Here is a 24,373-nt window from a genome sequence, read left to right as displayed (position 1 = left end):
TCACTGCCCCAGTAAAGACCACAGTTGCAGTGCCTGGGAGCTGTATGATTTATCCATGTATTCTTGCCAGATGAGGCTCAAGGCCAGCTTCTGGACTAGCAGGCCCACTTTGGGCCAAACTCAGCTGGCCATTCCACCCACCCTCACCATTGGTAGCCAGGCGGGTAAGGCTTGCTAGAGCTTCCAGCCCAGCAGTCCTGCTCTCGTGTGAACTCAGCTGGAGGGTGTAGCCTCCTGTTTTCCTAGGAAATACCCAGAGAGCTGAGCAGGTGACCCCACCCACCCCTCCCATTGATACCCATATGGGCAACACCTCCTAGAGCTTCCAGCCCAGTGGCCATGCTTCTGTGTAAACTCAGTGAGAGGGTGCACCTTCATGTTGTTCCAGGAAGCATCTAGACTATAGAGCAGGCATCCTCGCCCACCCCCACTGCTGGTAGCCAGGTGAGCCATGCCTGCTAGAGCTTCTAGCTCAGTGGTCCTACTTCTGCCCGAATTTGCCTCCTGCTGCCCTGGAAACACCCAGAAGGCAGGGCGAGCAACTCTATCCACCCCTGTGGCTCTCTAAAATAAATCAATCAGACAAAAACAAAGAAAAAAGAATGAAAAAAAAAAACTCAGAAATGTGGGGTTAGGTAGAGGTCAAATCTATGACTGATTGGTTCCTGAAAGAGGCGGGGAAAAAGCAAGCAATCTGGAAAACATATTTTGCTATATCATTGATGAACACTTACCCAACCTCGCTAGAGAGGACAACATTCAAATCCAGGAAATACACAGAGCCCCTGAAAGGTATTACATAAGAAGATAATCCCCAAGACACATAATCGTCAGATTTTCAAAGGTCAACATGAAAGAAAAAATGATAAAGGCAACTAGACAGAATGTGCAGGTCACCTACAAAAAGAACCCCACCCATCAGGCTAAAAGTGGGCCTTTCAGCAGAAACCCTACAAGCCAGAAGAGATTGGGTTGGGGGTGGCCTATATTCAGCATTCCTAAAGAAAAAAATTTCCAGCCAAGAATTTCATATCCAGCCAAACTGAATGTCATAAGTGGAAGAGAAATAAGGTCCTTTTCAGGCAATCAAATGCTAACAACATGATAGCGAGATCAAACCCATACATATCAATATTAACAGAGAATGCAAATGGGCTAAATGCCCAAATTAAAAGGTACAGAGTGGCAAGCCGGAAAAAGAAGCAAGACCCAATGGGTATGCTATCTTCAAGAGATCCATCTCACAGGCAATGACATCCATAGGCTCAAAATTAAAAGACAGAGAAAAATTTACCATGCACATGGAAAACAGGAAAAAGCAGGAGTTGCAACCTAATTTCAGGCAAAATGGGACTTTAAGCAAATAAAGATCAAAAAAGGTAAAGATGGGCAGTACATATTGGTAAAGGATTCAATTCTGCAAGAAGATTTAACTATTCTAAACATATACACACCCAACATAGGACCGCCCAGATTGATACCCAGGGTAAGCAAGTTCTTAGGGACCTACAAAGAGACTTAGACCCACACACAATAATAGTGGGAGACTGCTATTAAACAGAAGTCCCCACTGACAGTATTAGACCATTGAGGCAGAAAATAAACAAAGATATTCAGCACCTAAACTCAACACTTGACCAGTGGACGAATAGACACTACACAAGTCTCCACCCAAAAACAACAGAATATACATTCTTCTCATCATGACATAGCACATACTCCAAAAAATCTAACTGGCCATAAAATAATCCTTAGCAAATTTAAAAAAAATCAAAATCATACCAACCACACTCTCAGACTACAGCAAAATAAAAATAGAAACCAAGACTAAGAAAATCACTCAAAACCATACAATTACACAGAAATTAAACAACCTCCTCCTGAATGACATTTGGGTAAACAATGAAATTAAGGCAGAAGTTAGGAAGTTCTTTGAAACTAATGAGAACAAAGATACAACATACCAGAAAATCTAGTACACAACTGAGGCAGTGTTAAGGGGGAAGTTTATAACACTAAATGCCCAACATGAAAAAGTTAGAAAGATCTAAAATTAACAATCTAACATCACAACTAGAAGAAGAAGAGTAAACCAACCTCAAAGCAAGCAAAAGGCAAGAAGTACCAAAATCAGAATTGAACTGAAGAAATTGAGATACAAAAAAACATACAAAAGATCAACAAATCCAGAAATTGGTTTTATAAAAAAAAATAATAAGATAGACCACTAGCTACACAAATAAAGAAAAACAGAGAGAAGATCCTGATAAACACAATTAGAGATGACAAAGCAGATGTTACCACTGACACCACAGAAATACAAATCACCATCAGAAACTACTATGATCGCCTCTATGCACACAAACCAGAAAATCTATACTAGAAATGAGTACATCAAACTAGAAATGGATAAATTCCTGGACACATACAACCACCCAAAAATGATGCAGGAAGAAACTGAATCCCTGAGCAGACCAATAACGATTTCCAAAATTGAATTAGTAACAAAAAGCTTACCAAAAAAAGCCCAGGACCAGAGAGATTCACAGCCAAATTCTACCAGATATATAAAGAAGCGCTGGTGCCATTCCTACTAAATGATTGCTACTAAATTCCTACTAAAATTATTCAAAAAAACTGAGGAGGAGGGACTCCTCCCTAACTCATTCTATGAGGCCAGCATCATCCTGATACCAAAACTTGGCAGACACAACAAATAAAGAAAACTTCAGGCCAATATCTTGATGAACATAGATGCAAAAATCTCCTCAACAAAATACTAGCAAACTGCTTCCAGAAGCACATCAAAAACCTAATCCACCATGATCAAATAGGCTCTATCCCTGGGATGCAAAGTTGATTCAACATAGGCAAATCAATAAATCTGATTCACCAAATAAATAAAACTAAAAACCAAAACCATAGTATTATCTCAATAGAGGCAGAAAAGACTTTCAATAAAATTCAACTCTCTTCATGTTAAAAACCTTCAATAAACTAGGCATTGAAGGAACATACATCAAAATAATAAAAGTTATCTATGACAAAACCACAGCCAACATCATATTGAATAGGCAAAAGCTGAAAGCATTTCCCTTGAAAACCAGCACAAGACAAAGATGCCCTCTCTCACCATTTCTATCCAACACAATATTAGAAGTCCTGGCAAGAGCAATCGGGCAAGGGAAAGCAATAAAGGGCATCCAGATAGGAAGAGAGGAAGTGAAACTACCCCTGTTTGACGGCATGATTCTATATCTAGAAAACTCCATAGCCTTGGCCCAAAATCTCCTTCAGCTGATGAACAACGTCAGCAAAGTTTCAGGGTACGAAGTCAATATACAAAATTAGTAGCACTCCTATACAACAACATCCAAGCCAAGAGCCAAATCAGGAATACAATCCCATTCTCAACTGCCACAAAAAGAATAAAATATCTAGGAATATAGCTAACTAGGGAGGTGAAAGATCTCCACAATGAGAACTTTAAAACACTGCTCAAAAAAATCAGATGACACAAACAAATGGGAAAACATTCCATGCTCATGGATAGGGAGACTCAATATTGTTAAAATGGTCCTACTGCCCAAAGTGATTTAAAGAGTCAATGCTATTCCTATCAAACTACCAATGTCATTCTTCACAGAAATAGAAAAAACTATTCTAAAATGTGTAAGGAACCAAAAAAGAGTCGGAATAGTCAAGGCAATCCTAAGCAAAAAGAATAAAGCTAGAGGCATCACATACCCAACTTAAAACTATACTAAAGGGCTACAGTAACCAAAACAGCATGGTACTGGTGCAAAAACAGACACCTAGGCCAATGGAACAGAATAGAGAAGCCAGAAATAAGGCTGCACACCTAAAACTATCTGATCTTCAATAAACCTGACAAAAACAAGCAATGAAGAAAGGACTCCCCATTCAAAAAACGAGGCTGGAATAACTGGCCAGCCATATGCAGAAGAATGAAACTGTACCCCTACCTTACACCACATTCAAAAATCAATGCAAAATCAATTAAAGACTTAAATGAAAACCCAAAACTATAAAAACTCTGGAAGATAACCTAGGAAATACCATTCTGGACATAGGACTTGGCAAAGATTTCATGATAAAGATGCCAAAAGCCATTTCGACAAAAACAAAAATTAACAAATGAGATCTAAACTAAAGAGCTTCTGCATAACAAAAGAAACTATCAACAGAGTAAACAGGCAACCTAGAGATTGGGAGAAAATATTTGTAAACTATGCATCTGACAAAGGTGTTATATCCAGAATCTATAAGGAACTTAAACAAATTTACAAGGAAAAAATGACTCCATTAAAAAGGGGACAAAGGACATGAATGGACACTTTTCAAAAGAAGACATGCATGTAGCCAACAAACATACAAAAAATGCACAACATCAGTAATCATTAGAGAAGTGCAAACCAAAACCATAATAAAATACCATCTCATACCAGTCAGAATGGCAATTATTAAAAAGTCAAAAAGTAATAGATGCCAGTGAGGTTGAGGAGAAAAGGGAAGACTTATGCACGGCTGGTGGGAGTGTAAATTAGTTCAGCCATTGTGGAAAGCAGTGTAGTGATTCCTCAAAGAACTTAAAAAAGAATCACCATTTGACCCAGCAATCTCATTGTTGGGTATATACCCAAAGGAATATATAAATCATTCTACCATGAAGACACATGCACATATATGTTTATTGCAGCACTATTCACAATAGCAAATACAGGGAGTCAACCTAAATGCCCATCAACTGTGGGCTGGATAAAGAAAATGAGATATGTATACTCCATGGAATACTATGTAGCTATAAAAAATAATGAGATAATATCCTCTGCAGCAACATGGATGGAGCTGGAAGCCATTATCCAAATGGCTAGTGCCAAATACCCCATGATCTTACTTTTAAGGGGGAGCTGAACAACAAGACCACATGGATTCTAGGAGAGGAACAACAGACATTGGGGCCTACTTGAGAGTGGAGAGTGGTAGGAGGAAGGGGATTAGAAAAAATACCTATCTGGTACTATGCTTATTACCCAGGTGATAAAATTATCTGTACACCAAACACCCATGACATGCAGTTTACCTATATAACAAACCTGCTCATGTACCCCTAAACCTAAAATAAAAGTTAACCGAAGTGTGAGGTTTGCTGGGAGGAAACAGGTATATTCAAGTGCTAGCAGCTTGTGAGACAGCAAGACTCAAGTCTCAAAAAGCCATCTCAAAATCTCAAGCTGCCTAGAGGATGTTTAAGGGGAAAGGTGGCATGGAAATGATGCACAGGAGAGGCATGGGGTGTAGGTCTGCTTGTTGTTTTCTGATGGCTAGCTGGGGTAACAGACCATCCACAGGCCTGGCTGGTGTAATTTCTGCAGGGGTCTGATTATAGACTAACTGCTCCAATTTCTTCCTGGAAGGGAGAAAATTGCAACCACCCTCTCTGCTTCCTGCCTGGATTGTTTCAAGATTAGCCTTTGGAATTCTCAAGCAAACGGGTAGTTAGATATATGTGCAGCAAGAAACAAAGTGAGGGAGGGGTTACTTCTAGAGTAAACTAGCAACCTGGCTATCCCAGCGAGGACTAAACTTTGACCTTTTCTCTCTCTTGCTGAAATTCCTATTTAAGGGGTCTGGGAGGACATGCCCTATAAACCATAAAATCTAAATAGATGCATTTTATTTAACCCTATATAACATTGCTTACTATCCAACCTGACTCTGGCATCACATCACATGACAGATAAAGAAGGAAATCCAAATATTTAACCCCAAAATATGTTTCTTTGCCATATTTTGAAACAGTCCTGCAAAGCCATCTTTTACCAGGGAAATTTGCATCTGAAAATAACTTCTATTAACGTAACTAACGTAATATCTTTCCCCTTTCCTCCCAACCTTGAAGAGATTAGCTGAGAGTCCAGCACCTCTTAAAGGTCTAAACAGGAAACATTTGCTATCTATTGTTTCTAAGGGCAGCCACCTACGAGATTTCGTATAATAAGAACCTTGGTCTCCAAGCCCCTTCTCTTTACCTAGACACTCCTTTCTATTGATTCCAGATCTTTGGATAATAATAACTTGACTCTTTCAATCAACTGCCAGTCATAAAACCTTGAATCCATCTATTACCTGTAAGCACCCTACACACGCATCCTTCCTTCAAGTTGTCCCACCTTTCCTGACGAAACCAATGTATACTTCACATGTATTGATTGATGTCTTATGTCTCCCTAAAATGTATAAAACCAAACTGTAACCCAATTGCCTTGGTCACTCATATTTGGCTCAGGGTAAACTTCTTTAAATATTTTTAAAAATTAGATTAGCTTAATAATAATTACCTATTAAGGCATTAGGTGGTTATTTCTTGTTTTAAACCACAACTCCCAATGGATACCAAATTCATTATAGTGGCAATCTCCTTATAAGTTAAATACAGAGCACTGAGATTTTCACCAGCAACAACCCAGAACATAAATATAAGGATGGGACATATTTTCCTACCATCTGCCTGGAGTTTTTCACCCAGAGAAGTGAAAAAACTCTGGGCAGATGGTAGGAAAATCGGACTTCCACATCCGGGATGCCCCTCCTCACATTCTGTCCTGCGACAAGCATGCAGAAGAAAATCTTCCCCCAACTCCAAGTTTCTACACTGCAAAAAGTGAGATTGAGGGGGTCAACCAGCTTTCCCACCAATGCTGGGTTCCTTGACAGGAGACTTGTACTTGCTTTAACCCTCAGGAAGCATTATGACTGCCTAAAGGGAGAAATATTACCAACAACAGACAAAGACAAAGAAGAAAAGTAAAACTACCATCCCCAGGCCTGGAAACTCTGTAACTTGACCAAAGGAGATGCCAAGTCAGAGTGGCTATTCAGCAGGACCACAACGTAGAAGGAACATTCATTCCCAAATCCTTTGGCCCAAATCCCTGGCCAGCCTTCCTACACTGCTGGGATAAACCTTTTGGGACCTCCCCAATTCCAGACAAGCAGCACTCTCATCATTTACTAGAGCTGAGGTCAACCAGGATTTAAGGAGCCACCAAGAGCCCCCCTAAAAAAGCAGCAAACCAGTGATAAATACTTGCTAAGCAAATATATCCATTTTTTTCCAGAACGAGAAAATGGGAATAAATAAGTAATTCTTCAAAGCAAAGGCACAGGCATATACCCACAAGAAACAACAGCAAACAAGAAACCATAACCTCCCCAAAAGGACAAAGCAAAAACACCATGACTGACCATAACAAGATGTTAATTCATGAGTTCTCGGAACAAGAATTCAAAACAACAGTTTTAAGGAAACTCAGTGATCTCCAAGGTAGCACAAAAAAGAAATTCAGAAATATACCAGATAAATTTAACAACAAGATTAAAATAATTTTTTAAAACTCAAACAAATCTTGGAACTGAGAAATACATTTGCCGAACTGAAGAACTCATTAGAGGCTCTCAACAGCAGAATGGACCAAGTAGAGGAAAAAAATTCAGTGAAATCTAAGATTGGCTATTTGAAAATACACAAAGGACAAAAAAGAAGAAAGAATGAAAAGGAATAAAAATTACCTTCAAGATACAGAAAATTATTTTAAAGAACCAAATCTAAAAATTATTGGTGTTCAAGAGAGAGCTGAGGAAAAGAAAGGGATAGAAAACTTACCCAAAGAAATAATAACAGAAAACTTTCCAAAACTTCTGAAAGATGTCAATATCCAAGTAAAAGAAATTCTGAGAACACCAAACAGATTCAACCCAAGTAAGACTACATAAGACATACAATAATGAAGCTCTCAAAGGTCAAGGACAAAGAGAATCCTAAAAGAAGCAAGAGAAAACATATTAAAAAGCTCCAATTTGCCTAGCAACAGACTTTTCAATGAAAACAATACAGGCCAGGAGGCAATAGAATGAGATTTTCAAAGTGCTGAAAGAAGACAACTTCCATTCAAGAATACTGTATCCATCAAAATTATCCTTCAAATATGAAGGAGATATAAAGTCTTCTCCAGACAAAATAAAGCTGAGAGAATTCACAACTACCAGACCCATCTTTTAAAAAAAGCTAAAGGCAGTTCTTCAATCTGAAAAAAAATAAAACAAAACACCAATGTGCAAAATAAAAAAAAACTTTTCCAGGTATAAAACGCCTTGGTAAAATTAAGTACATGAAGAAACCCAAAATACTCTATATTGCAACTGTGGTGTGCAATTTGCTCATAAATCTATTATGAAGTCCAAAGACAAGTCTATTAAAAATAAAAATATTACAGCAACCTGTTAAGAGATTGGTAATATAAAATATGTAAATTGAGACAACTTAGTCAAAATGTGGGGGAGAAGTTAAAGTGTAGAATTGTGTATGTGTGTGTGTGTGTGTGTATGTGTTTCCTTTGTTTCTATTCTTTTATTTGGGATTAAAGATAAATTATCATCTCTTTAAAACAACTTGTTATATCTATACGATGTTCTTTGTAAGCCTAATGGTAACCACATCACAAAAACATGTAATAGATTCACTAAAAGTCAAAAGCAATAAATCAGAACATATTATCATAAAAAATTACTTAACCACAAAGGAAAACAGTAAGAAATAAAGAAAAGAAGGACTCAAAACAATCAGAAAACAGGCATCAAAATGGTCATAGTAAGATCTTACTTATAAACAATAACACTGAATGTAAATGGTCTCAATTCTTCAATTAAACCCATAGAGTGGCTGAATGAGTAAAGAAACAAGACTCAATGATACGCTGCTCCCAAGAAACCCTAAAGACACACACAGCCTGAAAGTGAATGGAGTAGAGAAATATATTCCATGTAACTGGAAGCCAAAAAAGAGCAGGAGTAGCTATACTTAGATAAAATAGACTATAAATCTAAGATTGCAAAAAGAGACAAAGTCACTATATAATAATAAAGAGGTTAATTCAGCAAGAGCATGTAGCAACTATAAATATCTGTGCATCCAACAACAGAACTCCCAGATATATAAAGCAAACATTAACTAAAGTATAGATCTCTAGGGAGAGATAAACTGTAATACAATAACAGTAAGGGACTTTAAACAACACACAAAATGTAATAGGCCTATCTGGCATTTACAGAACACGTTGCCCAACTGCCACAGAATACACATTGTTTTCATCAATATTGGAGCATTCTCCAGGAAAGACCATATCTTAGGCTACCAAACAAATCTTAACAAATGCAAAACATAGAAATCATATCAAGTATAATTTGTAACTTAAATAGAATAAAACTATAAATCAATTAACAAAAGGAAAACCTCAAAAAATACACAAACACATAGATGTTACCATGTTCCTAAACAACCAATGAGTCAATAAAGAAATTAAGAATGACACTTAAAAATTTCTTCAAACAAATGAAAATGGGAATACAACATACCAAAGTTTATGGAATATGGCAAAGGCATTAAGAAGAAAATTTATAGCAATAAATGCCGATGTTAAGGAAAAAAGTAGAGAGACTTCAAATAACCTAATGATGAACCTCAAGGAACTACAAAAGGAAAAAGAAATCAAACCCAAAATAAGTAGAAGAAAAGAAATAATGAAGATTAAAGCAGAAATACATGATATTGAGACTAAGAAATGTGCAGAAAATCAACAAAGAAAAAGTTGATGTTTTGAAAAGATAAACAACATTGATAAGCCTTTAGACTAAGAAAAAAGAGAAAAACCCAGACAAATAAAATCAGAAGCTAAAAAGCAGAAATAACAACTGAGACCTCAGAATACAAAGAATTACTAGAGACTACTATGAACAACAATAGTCAACAAATTGGAATACCTAGAAGAAACAGATAAATTCCTGGACACATTCAACCTACCAAGATTGAACCATGGAGAAATAGAAAACATCAGCAAACCAATAAGTAACAAGATCAAGGTGTAATAGAAAGTCTCCCAACAAAGTTAAACCCAGGACCTGATGGTTTCACTGCTGGATTTTACTGAACATTTAAAGATCTAATACCAATCCTACACAAATCCTTCAAAAGTAGAAGAGAAGGGAGTGCTTCCAAATGCATTCTACAAGGCCAGCATTACCTTGATATCAAAACCAGACAGAGACACAGCAAAAAAACAAAAACTACACACCCATACGACTGATGAACATAGATGTAAAAATCTGCAACAAAATACAAACCAAATTCAACAACACGTTTAAAAACCATTTATGGCTAGGTGCAGCGGCTCACATATATAATCCCAACATTTTGGGAGGCTGAGGTAGGAGGATCACTTCCATCCAGGAGTTCAAGACAAGCCTGGGCAACATAGTGAGACCTCATCTCTGTAAAAAATAAAGAACAATAGCCAGGCATGGTGGCACACACCTGTGGTTCCAGCTACTAGGGAAGCTGAGGGGGAAGGATTGCTTGAGCCCAGGAGGCCAAAGCTGCAGTGAGCCAAAATCACACCATTGCACTCTAGCCTGGGTGACAGAATGAGACTCTGTCTCAAAAAAAAAGAATCAATCACCATGATCAAGTAAGATCCATCATCCCAGGAACATAAAGATGGTTCAATGTTTACAAATCAATAAACATGATATATCATATTAACAGAATCAAGAAGAAAAACCATGTTTATTTCAATAGCTGCTGAAAAAGCATTTGATAAACTTCAACATCCTTTATGATAAAAACCCTCATCAAAATAGGTATAGATGGAACATAACTCAAAATTATAAAGATCATCTATAACAAACCCACAGCTAACATTATACTGAATGGGGAAAAATTGAAGGTCTTTCCTCCAAGGACTGGAACAAGACAAGGATGTCAACTTTCACCACTTTTATTAAACATAACACTGGAAGTCCTGGCCAGAAAAATTAGGTAACAAAAAGAAATAAAGGGAATCCAAATTGTAAAGGAAGAAGTCTAATTAGCCTTGTTCACAGATAATATAACCTTATACCTAGAAAAACCTAGAGTCAACCCCCAAGAAAACTGTTAGAACTGATGAACAAATTCAATAAAGCTGCAGGATACAAAATCAATATACAAAAATCAGTACCAATTATATACCATTTCACTTAACTGAAAAAGAAATCAAGAAAACCATCCCATTTAAAACATAAACAGTGTTGTGTTTAATAAAAGTGGTGAAAGTAGGCATCCTTGTCTTGTTCCATTCCTTGGACAAAAGGCCTTCAGTTTTTCCCCATTCAGTATAGTGTTAGCTGTGGGTTTGTTATAAATGACCTTTATTATTTTGAGGTATGTATGACCATACTGCCAAACGCAATCTACAAACTCAATGCAATTCCCATAAAAATACTAACATCATTCTTCACAGAACTAGAAAAAACAATCCTAAAATTCATGTGGAATGAAAAAAGAGCCCACATAGCCAAAGCAAGACTAAGCAAAAAGAAGAAATCTGGAGGCATCACATCGCCTGACTTCAAACTATACTATAAGGCTATAGTCACCAAAATAGCGTGGTACTGGTATAAAAACAGGCATATAGACCACCAATACAAAATGGAGAACCCAGAAATAAAGCCAAATACTTATAGTCAACTGATCTTTGACAAAGCAAAGAAAAACATAAAGTGTGGAAAGGACACTCTATTCAACAAATGGTGCTGGGATAATTGGCAAGCCTCATGCAGGAGAATGAAACTGGATCCTCATCTTTCACCTTATACAAAAATCAACTCAAGATGGATCAAAGACTTAAATCTAAGGCCTGAAACCATAAAGATTCTAGAAGATAACATGGAAAAACCCTTCTAGACATTGGCTTAGGCAAAGACTTCATAACCAAGAACCCAAAAGCAAATGCAACAATAACAAAGATAAATAGATGGGACTTAATTAAACTAAAAACCTTCTGCACAGGAAAAGAAACAATCAACAGAGTAAAGAGACAACCCACAGCATGGGAGAAAATTCTCACAATCTATACATCTGACAAAAGACTAATATCCAGAATCTACAAGGAACTGAAACAAATTAGCAAGAACAAAACAAGTAATCCCACTAAAAAGTAGGCTAAGGATATGAATAGACAATTTTCAAAAGAAGATATACAAATGGCCAATAAACATGAAAAAAATGCTCAGCATCACTAACAATCAGGGAAATGCGATACAAAACCACAATGCAATACCACCTTACTCCTGCAAGAATGGCCATAATCAAAGAATCAAAAAATAATAGATGTTGGTGTGGATATAGTAAAAAGGGTACACTTTTACACTGCTGGTGGGAATGTAAACTAGTACAACCGCTATGGAAAACAGTGTGGCAATTCCTTTAAAAATTACAAGTAGGCTGGGCGCAGTGGCTCATGCCTGTAGTCCCAGCACTTTGGGAGGCCGAGGCAGGCAGATCACGAGGTCAGGAGCTCAAGATCAGCCTGGCCAACATGTGAAACCCCATCTCTACTAAAAATACAAAAATTAGCCGGGCGTGGTAGTGGGTTCCTGTAATCCTCAGTTACTTGGGAGGTCAAGGCAGGAGAATCATTTGAACCCAGGAGGCAGAGGTTGCAGTGAGCTGAGACCGCACCATTGCTCTCCAGCCTGGGTAACAGGGCAAGACTCCATCTCAAAAAAAAAAAAATAACATAAAATAAAATAAAAATAAACTACAAGTAGACAGTAGATCTACCATTTGATCCAGCAATCCCATGACTGGGTATCTACCCAGAGGAAAAGAAGTCATTATACAAAAAAGATATTTGCAAATGCATGTTTATAGCAGCACAATTTGCAACTGCAAAAATATGGAACCAGCCCAAATGCCCATCAATCGATGAGTGGATAAAGAAAATATAAATATATATATAAAAGTATTCCATGGAATAATGTGTGTGTATATATAAATACGTATATATGTATATATACATATATATGTGTGTGTATATATATGTACATATATGTGTGTGTATATATATGTGTATATATATGTGTGTGTATATATATGTATATATATATGTGTGTGTATATATATACACACACACACACACACACATACATATACCATGGAATACCATGGAATACTACTCAGCCATAAAAGGGAATGAAATAATGTCATTCACAGCAACCTGGATAGATTTGGAGACCATTATTCTAAGTGAAGTAACTCAGGAATCGAAAACCAAACACCGTATGCTCTCACTCATAAGTGGGACCTAAGCTATCAGGATGCAAAGGCATAAGAATAATGCAATGGGTGTTGGGGACTCAGGGGAAAGGATGAGAGGGGGGTGAGGGATAAATATACATTGGGTACAGTGTACACTGCTTGGGTGATGGATGCACCAAAATCTCAGAAATCACCACTAAAAAACCTATTCATGTAACCAAAAACCTGTTCCCCAAAAACCTATTACAATTTAAAAAAAAAAGAAACGTGCTACATATACACAGTGGAATATTATTCAGCCATTCAGCCATAAAAAGGATGGAATCCTGTCATTTGCAGCAACATGGATGAAACTGGAGGCCATTATATTAAGTGAAACAAGCCAGACACAGAAAGACAAATACCCCATATTCTAATTTACAAGTGGAAGCTAAACAATGTGTACACATGGACTTAGAGTGAGGAATGACTTGGAAGGGTCAGTGGGTGGGCAGGGAGGTAGATGATGAGAGATTATTTAATGGGTATGTTAACATACATTATTTGAGTGATGGAGAACTTAAAAGTCCTGACTTCACTACTATGCAGTCTATGCATATAACAATATTACACTTGTACCCCATAAATTTATATAAATAAAAAAATTAAAAATAAAAATAAAAAGTAGAAATCCTGTGTTCGACATATTCCATAACCATTATTCTCTACCCACCATCCTATTTCACCAATTGCCATGTTAAATTTCCGTCTCTGAAAACAGACTACTTCTCAGATTTCTTGGTCACTACCCTTGTGTGGATATAACAATTACTTCCACAGTTCTCCTTCGCACATCTACATCATTATGAGAAATTCTTTAAGTAATTTATAACAAGAGAAGGTAAAGTCATTCATTGACTACATTTCACATTTATATAGTATTAGAAATGTGGTCCAGCAGACTTTAATATATTTTAGAATACTGAAAGCTTAAGTGAAGAGTGAAGCAGAAATGATGTGCACAGGCTGAGACAAAAATGGTGGTGGCAAGATGGCAAAATAGAAGTCTACACTGTTCGTCCCCTCTGTTGGAACACCAAATTTTAACAACTATCTACACACAGGAAAGCACCATCACAAGAACCAAAAATCAGGTGAGCAATCACAGTTCCTCGTTTTAATTTCATATTGCCAAAAGAGGCATTGAGGAGGTCAGAAGAAACAGTATTAAATGCTGATGCTATTCATCCGCTATCACAGTGCAGCAGCCATGTGGGGTGGAGAAAGAATCTGTGCACTTTGGGGAGGGAGAGCACAACAGTGGGGGGACTTTACAATGAACCCAGTGCTGCCCTGTCACAGCAGAGAATAAAGCCATGCTGGGCTCAGCCAGCACCCACACATGGAGGGAGCATTTGCACCAGCCCTTGCCAGAGGGGAACTGACCATACTAGTGGCCGAGCTTGAGTTTCTTGGCAATCCTCAACATCATGGACTGAAGGGCTTTGGGGTCCCAGGTACACTTGAAAGGCAGTCTAGGACACATGGACTGCAATTTATAGACTATTTGTAGGGCTAGGGTTGGGCTTAAAGCCAGTAAACTTGGGTGGCGCGTGACCTACGAAGATACCAGCTGGTATGGCAAAGGGAATGCTTGTGCCACCCTTCCCCCAACCCCAGGCAATGCAGCTCAGCAACGAAAGTGACTCCCTCCTGCTTAAGGAGAAGAGAGCAAAGAGTAAAGAGGACTTTGTCTTGCATCCTGGACACCAGCTCAGGTACAGTAGGATAGAGCACCAAGGAGAGTCATGAGGCCAACTATTCCAGGCCCTCGCTCCTGGACATTTCTAATCACATCCTGGGCCAAAAGGGAGCATGCTGCCTTGAAGTGAAGGACCCAGTACTAGCAGGAGTCATCACCTCCTGACTAAAGAGCCCTGGGCCCTGAATAACCACCAGTGATATGCACAGAGTACACTGTGGGCCTGGGCTCTGAGACATGGGGGCTTCAAGGGTGACTCAGGACATTCCAAGCTATAGAGGCTATGGTGAAAGACTCCTTCTGTTTGAGAAAATAAGGGGGAAACGTAAAGGTGACTTTGTCCTGCACCCTAGGTATCAGCTCAACCACAGTGGGGTAGAACAATGAGCAGGCTCTTGGGGTCCCTGAGCCCAGGCTGAGACTTCTGGACAATATTTCTGGACCTTACCTGGGCCAGAGGGGAACCCACTGCCCTGAAGGGTGAGTCCCAGGCCTGGAAGCATTCACCACAAGCTGAAGGAAGAGACCATGAGCTTTAAGTCAGCATCAACGGTGTGTACAGGCAGAAGCCCTCATGACCCATTTGTGGTGGTGGCCACAGGGAGGGGCTTCTCTGCCTTTGCAAAGGCAAAGGAAGAGTGGGAAGAACTTTGTATCATGGGTTGAGTTCCAGCTTAGCCATAGCAGAAAACATCAGGTAAAATGCTAAGGTTTTTACTCTCATCCCTGCCTCCCAACCAGCATCTCTGAACACACTTAGGGCTTGGGGGAACACACCACCCTGAAGGAAAGGGCCTTGGGAAAGGCCCAGTCCTGTGCTGGCTTCGAGTCTGACCTGGCGCAGTCTCAATGGTGGTGACCACAGGGGTGCTTGCACAACACACCCCCAGTTCCAGATGGCTCAGCAGAGAGAGAGAGACTCTGTTCCTTTGAGAGAAAGTAAGGGAAAAAAAGAAAAGTTCCTGCCTGGTAATCCAGAGAATCCTTCTGGATCTTATCCAAGACCATCAAGGTGATACCTCTAAGAGTCTGCAAAAAACACAGCATTATTGGGCTTGGGGCCCAAGTCCCTTCAAATACTTCAAAAGTCTTCACAAGAAGGACAGGCACAAACAGGCTCAGACTGTGAAGACTATAATAAATACCTAACTCTTCAAAATCCAGACCCTTATAAACATCTACAAGCTTCAACACCATCCAAGAAAACATAACCTCACCAAATGAACCAAATAAGGCACGAAGAACCAATCCTGGAGAAACAGAGATATATGACGTTTCAGAAAGAGAACTCAAATAGCTGTTTTCAGAAAACTCAAATTCAAGATAATACAGAGAAGGAATTCAGAATTCTATCAGATAAATTTAACAAAGAGATTAAAATATTTTAAAAGAATCAAGCAGAAATTCTGGAGTCGAAAAATGCAATTGACATGCTGAAGAATGCATCAGACTCTCTTAATAGCAGAATTGATCAAGCAAGAGAAACAATTATTGAGCTTAAAGACAGGCTATTTGGGTTTTTTTTCCTTTTCTTTTTTTTTTATTATGCTTTAAGTTATAGGGTACATGTGCACAATGTGCAGGTTTGTTACATATGTACACATGTGCCATGTTGATTTGCTGCACCCATTAACTCGTCATTTACATTAGGTATTTGTCCAATGCTATCCCTCCCCCATCCCCCTATTTGAAAATACTCAGACAGAGGAGACAAAAGAAAAAAAAAAACACACAATGAAGCACACGTACAAGATCTAGAAAACAGCCTCATGAGGGCACTTTAAGAGTTATTGGCCTTGAACAGGAGAAAGAGATGGGGTAGAGAGTTTATTCAAAGGGATAATATCAAACAACTTCCCAAACCTAGAGAAATATATCAACATTCCAGTACAAGGTTATAGACCAGCAAGAAAATATAACCCAAAGAAGACTACCTCAAGGTACGTAACAATCAGACTCCCAAAGATAAAGGATAAGGAAAGGATCCTAAAAGCAGCAAGAGAAAAGAAACAAATAACATACAATAGACCTCAAATATGTCTGGCAGCAGACTTTCAGTGGAAAACTTACAAGCCAGGAGAAAGTGGCATGCCATATTTAATGAGCTGAAGGAAAAAACCTTTTACCCTAGAATAGTATAGCTGGCAAAAATATTCTTTAAGCATTGCAGAGAAATAAAGACCTTTCCATATAAACAAAAGTTGAGGGATTTTATCAACACCAGACCTGTCCCATAAGAGATGCTAAAGGAAATTCTTTTATCTGAAAGGAAAGGATGTTAGCGAGCAATGAGAAATCATCTGAAGGTACAAAACTCACTGGTAATAGTAAGCACACAAGAAAACACAGAATCATGTAACACCATAACTGTGCTGTGTAAACTACTCTTGACTTAAATAAAAAGACTCAGTGATAAAACAAACAAAAAGAATAACTATACCAGCTTTTTTCAAGACACAGTACAAAAAGAAAACAATTAACACACAAGTGGATGAAATTAAAGTGTAGAGTTTTTATGAGTTTTCTTTCCACATGTATTCTGTTCATGCAATCAGTGTTAAGTCATCATCAGTTTAAAGTTGTGGGTTATAAGATAGTACTTGCAAGCCTCATGGTAACCTCAAATCAAAAAACAAGCAAGGAATACACAAAAAATAAAAAGCAAGAAATTAAAGCAAACCACCAGACAAAGTCACCTTCACTAAAAAAAAAAAAAAGAGACAGAAGGAAGAAAGATAAGGCTGTAAAACAACCAGAAAACAAATTTAAAAAATGGCAGGAGCAAGTCCCTACTTATGAATAATAACACTGAATGTAAATGGACTAAACTTTCTAATCAAAAGATATGTGATGGGTGAATGGATTAAAAAAAAAACAAGAACCAATAATTTGTTGCCTACAAGAAACATACTTTACCTATAAAGAGACACATAGACAGAAAATATAGGAATGGAAAAAGATATTCCATGCCAGTGGAAACCAAAAAAAAAGCAGGAGTAACTCTACTTATACAAGACAAAATAGATTTCAACACAAAAACTGTAAGAAGAGACAAAAAAGGTCATTATATAATGATAAAGAGGTCAATTCAGCAAGAGGATATAATGATTGTAAATATATATGCAGTCAACACTGGAACACCCAGATATGTAAAGCAAATATTATTAGAGCTAAAGAGAAAGATAGATATCAATACAACAATAGCTGGAGACTTCAACACCCTACTTTTTTTTTTTTGGAGACGGCGTCTCGCTCTGTCACCCAGGCTGGTGTGCAGTAGTGCAATCTCGGCTCACTGCAACCTCTGCCTCCCAGGTTCAAGCAATTCTCCTGTGTCAGCCTCCCGAGTAGCTGGGACTACGGGTGCCTGCCACCATGCCCAGCTAATTTTTTCGTATTTTTTAGTAGAGACAAGGTTTCACCGTGTTGTCCAGGCTGGTTTTGAACTCCTGAGCTGAGGCAATCTGCCTGCCTCAACCTCCCAAAGTGCTAGGATTACAGGCATGAGCCACTGCCCCCGGCCAAACACCCTACTTTTAGCATTGGAAAGATCTCTGAGATAGAAAATCAACAAAGAAACATCAAACTTAATCTGTACTACAGAACAAATGGAACTAACAGATATTTATAGAACATTTCATCCAACGGTTGCAGAATACACATTTTTCTCTGCAGTGCATGAATCATTTTCAAGGATATACCATTTGTTAGGTCACAAAACAAGTCTTAAAACATTCAAATAAAACTGAAATAATATCAAGCATCTTCCCTGACAACAATGAAATAAAACCACAAATCAATAACAAAAGGAATTTTGGAAACTATGCAAACACATGGAAATTAAAAAATATGCTCCTGAATGACCAATCAGTCAATGAAGAAATTAAGAAGGGAACTGAAAAAATTCATGAAAGAAATAATAATGAAAACACAATATACCAAAACCTATGGGATACAGCAAAAACAGTACTAAGAGGAAACTTCATAACTACAAGTGCCTGCATCAAAAAAGAAGAAAAATTTCACATAAATAACCTAATGAAGCAACAAAAAAACTAGAAAAGTAACAGCAAACCAAACCCAAAATTAGTAGAAGAAATAATAAAGATCAGAGCAGACATAAATGAATTTCTGATGAAGAAAACAATACAAAAGATCAATGAAACAAAAAGTTGGTGTTTTGAAAAGATAAATAAATTGACAAACCTTTAGTCAGACTATGAAAAGAAGAGAAAGATTGAAATAAATAAAAATCAGATATGAAAAAGGAGATATTACAACTGATACTACAGAAATTCAAAGAATCATTAGTGGCTACTATGAGCAACTATATATCAATGAATTGAAAAATCTAAAAGAAATAAATTTCTAGACCCATATAACCTACCAAAATTGAAACATGAAAAAATACAAAACCTGAACTGACCAACAAAAAGTAACGAGATCAGAGCCATAATAAAAAGTCTCCCAGTAAGGAAAGCCCAGGACCCAGGGGCTTCACTGCTGAATTTTACCAAACATTTAAAGAAATAATACCAACCCTATTAAAACCACCCCAAAAATACTAGAGGAGGGAATACTTCCAAACTCATTCTACAAGACCAGCATTACCCTGATATCAAATCTAGACAAAAGCTCTTCAAAAGAAAGGCCTATATGCCACTATTTCTGGTGACTATTGATGCAAGAATTCTCAACAAAACTCTTAACAAAACACATTCACCAATACAGTAAAAGGATCATTCATCATGACCAAGTGGGATTCACAATATGCAAATCAATCAATGTGATACATCATATTAACAGACTGAAAGGCAAAAACCATGTGATCATTTCAATTGCTGCTGAAAAGGCATTTGATAAAGTTCAACATCCCTTCATGATAAAAACCCTCTAAAAACTGGCTACAGAAGAAACATACCTCAACGATAATAAAAGCCACATATGATAAACCCACAGCCAGTTTCACTCTGAATGGGAAAAAACTGAGAGCCTTTTCTCTAAGATCTGGAACATGGTAAGGATGCCCACTGTCATGACTGTTGTTTAGCATAGTACTGGAAGTTCTCACTAGAGCAATCAGATAAGAGAAAGAAATAAAGGGCATCCAAATTGGAAAGGAACAAGTCAAATTATCCTTGTTTGCAGATGGTATGGTATGATCTTATATTTGGAAAAATCTAAAGACTAGCCAAAAAAAAAAAAAAAACTCTTAGAACTGATAAATTCAGTAAAGTTACAGGATACAAATCAAAATACAAAAATCAGTAACATTTCTATATACCAACAGTGAATAATCTGAAAAAGAAATCAAACAAGTAATCCCATTTACAATGGCCACAAATTAAACACCTAGGTATTAACCAAAGAAGTGAAAGATCTCTACAAGGATAACTATAAAACACTGATGAAAGAAATTGAAATGGAGAGATATTCCATGTTCATAGATGGAAGAATCAATATTGTTAAAATGTCCATAGTACCCAAAGCAATGTACAGATTCAGTGTAATCCCTGTAAAAATATCAATGATATTCTTCACAGAAATGTAAAACAAATCCTAACATTTATATAAAATCGCAAAAGCCCCAGAATAGCCAAAGCTATCCTCAGCAAAAGAAATAAAACTGAAGAAATTATATTATTTGACTTTAAATTATACTACAGAGCTACAGTAAACAAAACAGCATGGTAGTTGCAAAAAAGCCAACACATAGACCAATGGAACAGAAGAGAACCCAGAAAAAATTCCACACACCTACAATGAACTCATTTTCAAGAAAGGTGCCAAGAACATACAGTGGGGGAAAAGACAGTCTCTTCAATAAATGTTGCTGGGAAACTGGATAGCTAAATGCAGATGAATGAATCTTGAACCCTCTCTCACCTTACACAAAAATCATATCAAAATGGATTAAAGACTTAAATCTATGACCTCAAACTATGACACTACTCCAAGAAAATATTGGAGAAACTCTCTAGCATATTGGTCTGTGCAAAAATTTCTTGAGTAATACTCCACAAGTATAGGTAACCAAAAAATAAATGGACCCATGGGATAACACCAAGTTAAAAAGCTTCTGCACAGCAAAGAAAACAATCTACAAAGTGAAGAGACAACCCACAAAATGAGAAAAAATATTTCCAAACTACCCATCTGATGAGGGATTAACAATCAGAATATATAAGGAGCTCAAACAACTCCATAGGAAAAAAAAATCTAATAATCCAATTTAAAAATGGGTAAAAGATTCAAATAGACATTTCTCAAAACAAGACATACAAATGGCAAATAGGCATATAAAAAGGTCCTCAACATCACTGATCATCTGAGAAATGCAAATCAAAACTACAATGAAATATCATCTTGCCCCAGTTAAAATGACTTTTATTCAAAAGCCAGGCAATAACAAATGCTGGGGATGATGTGGAGAAAAGGGAACCCTCATACACTGTTGGTGAGAATGTGAATTAGTAAAACCACTATGGAAAACAGTTTGGGGGTTGCTCAAAAAACTAAAAATAGAGCTACCATACAATCCAGCAATGCTATTGATATGTATATATCCCAAAAATAGGAAATCAGAATATCAAAGAGATATCTGCACTCCCATGTTAGCTGCAGGTCTGTTTTCAGTAGCCAAGATTTGGAAGCAACCTCTGTGTCCATCAACGTATGACTGGAAAAAGAAAATGTAATACTCATACACGATGGAGTACTACTTAGTCGTAAAAAAGGAGATTGTGTCATTTGCAACAACATAGATGGAACTGGAAGTCATTATGTTAAATGAAATAGGCCAGGCATAGAAAGACAAACATTGCATGTTTTCACTTATTTGTGGGGGTTAAAAATCAAAACAATTGAACTCATGGAGATAGAGAATAGAAGGATGGTTACCAGAGGCTTGGAGTGTGAGAAGGAGGTGGGAATGGTTAATGGGTACAAAAAATGTAGTTGGAAAGAATGAATAAGACTTAGTATTTGATAGCACAACAGGGGAACAATAGTCAATAGTGATTTAATTGTACATTTAAGAATAACTAAAAAAGTATAATTGGATTATTTGCCACACAAAGGATAAGTGCTTAAGGAGGATACCAAATTTTCCATGATATGATTATTACACATTGTATGCCTGTACCAAAATATCTCATGTACCCCATAAATATATACACCTACTATGTACCCACAAAAATAAAAAAAAATTTTTTAATGTTTTAAAGAATGGGTAAGAGTCTAACCTACCAAATGAGCACCAAAGTTTCTGAACAAGAAAAAACTTGTTGTATCCTAGATCACATATTGAAGTTCATGCAAAAACCATAGCTCTCTAGAGCAGAATTAGAGACAAAACACCTGAAGAAACACAAGGAAGCAAAACCAGAAACTGCTGCAACATCCTCAAGCCATCTAAGAAGCTCCAGCGTTTTTTCAATGTGGCTCTAACAGTATGCGATTAGGATGCTGCAAAATTCTCACAGTCAGACTACTCAGTTCTTCAACATGACAATTTACTATTTTTAGTTTTTTTGTACCAATGTTCTATTCCTATTTGGCATGATACCTAAAGGAAAACTATCCCTAAACTGAACATATATGACAGCCCTGATCTTATATTTGACACCTGTGTAAGACTACTCCTTCTCTAACTGATCAAACAGCAAATCTCCTGTATGATTTCTGCTTCCTCCCCTAGTAAGGAAGAAATATCAAGCAACCAACATTATTGAAATTTAGTATTTTTCCTCAATCATATATCTTAATTTCTTAAGTGGTTAATAAAAGTTCACTTCTAATGTATTTGACTTTATTGTCTGTAGTTTGAATTTGTAAGCTCTCTAACAATGGCAAAGAGAATAATAAAATACAAGAGGAAACAAATTTTCCTTTATCCTTGCATTTCTATTTCTATTTACTCTATTTGGTATAATGAACTGGGACACACACATTACATAATTGTAGAAAATACCACAAAATGCATTTACAATATATTTGAAAACTAATTTACTGTTAGTTTAATAAAGTTAAATATTTGGCCTAGAAATGTCTTTTCAGATGTTTATCTGTTTTTTCATGGCATCCTTTTGGTTTTGACACCTAATATGATAATTTAGAATATGGCATAATTTTATTTTTAAAGCATAGCTGCTACGAATTATTAATATTAAAAACATATTATATAACATTTAAATAGCTCTTTGATTTCTATCCTAACATAATAAGCCTTGTTAGGTGTATGCCATTTTCAAACACTAAAATTTTTCCAACCTCTTTGTCCTTCAACTTTTGTAGTTCATTTTCCAGCACCAACTTCTCTTCCGACAACAACTGAAAATCACGTTGCATCTGTTTGTATTCCTAAAAACAAATAATTTTAGTAATAATGAAGAGTAAAACTCTCAATGTAGAAAGGTTATTCAGATATTTAGTTATTAAGGTAAGAAAGTCTTCATTAACTCATGACAAGAATGAAACATTGATATCAGTCTGTAGAGTGATACAATAATTGGAGCTGAAAGACATAAAAGATCTACAAGTGTCAAGGACTGGAACTATTCAGATGACTGTAGGATATTATAGTTTAGTATTTCAGAAGTGAAGTGTTTCTGAGTGATAATGAGAGTAAAATGAACAAAATAGACAAGGCTTTCCAGTTCACATATGCATACAAATCTCTTAAATAAACTAAGTAAGGATTGGATCTTTATGTAGGATTATGTATCCTGACAATTTCTACAATCTGTTAAGAACTCAAGGACAAAGTGTAATTTCAAATTGAGAGTACTATACTTACAGCATCTAACAAAACTTGATCATTTACAGCTCTGAAAAATAAACCAAAAAAAGTGTGTTTATAATTGTACATTTATATTTTAATTTATGAAACACACACATTTTTTTTTCTTTTGGTATTCAGTAATTAGTTGCTGCTGTTTTATTCTGCTCTCCCTTGCATCCCACTTTTTCTTTTCTTTTTTTTATTTTATTATTATTATACTTTAAGTTTTAGGGTACATGTGCACAACGTGCAGGTTTGTTACATATGTAACAAACATGTGCCATGTTGGTGTGCTGCACCCATTAACTCGTCATTTAGCATTAGGTATATCTCCTAATGCTATCCCTCCCCCCTCCCCCCACCCCATAACAGTCCCCGGTGTGTAATGTTCCCCTTCCTGTGTCCATGTGTTCTCATTGTTCAATTCCCACCTAACACACACATTTTCTTTGTAAAGATTTTAATACAGATGAAGTTTAACGGACACTTTGATTAGCACTTCAAAAATTTAATACTCTCCCTAGAAATATTATTGGATCACTGTTACCTTTCCAGGACTTGTTCTAGGCATTTACACAATACTGCATGTAACTTTTCCATTCTGTAATTTTTATTAGTGGGTTGGATTTCAGTTTTCTTTTTCACATAAATGACATCACTGTATATATTGTTCCCAACTTACTTTTTCACTTAA

The 24,373-nt window shown here is 36.9% G+C and overlaps 1 protein-coding gene across 1 annotated transcript in view; it reads right to left on the bottom strand.

Annotated features, from left to right (window-relative positions):
* The window catches only part of CCDC7 (coiled-coil domain containing 7), a 424,140-nt gene that overhangs the window by 333,958 nt on the left and 65,809 nt on the right, over positions 1-24,373 (bottom strand). Inside the window, exons 11-12 of the mRNA XM_055092614.2 lie at positions 23,695-23,725; positions 23,169-23,258 (exon numbers count right to left, since the gene is read on the bottom strand). Coding sequence (XP_054948589.1) covers positions 23,169-23,258; positions 23,695-23,725 — 121 coding nt within the window. The remainder of the gene's footprint in view (positions 1-23,168; positions 23,259-23,694; positions 23,726-24,373) is intronic.

The sequence above is a fragment of the Pan paniscus genome, chromosome 8, assembly GCF_029289425.2.
Source record: "Pan paniscus chromosome 8, NHGRI_mPanPan1-v2.0_pri, whole genome shotgun sequence".
Classification (NCBI taxonomy): Eukaryota; Metazoa; Chordata; class Mammalia; order Primates; family Hominidae; genus Pan; species Pan paniscus.
Note: the sequence above shows the minus strand (reverse complement) of the source record. Positions and strands in the feature narration are given on the sequence as shown.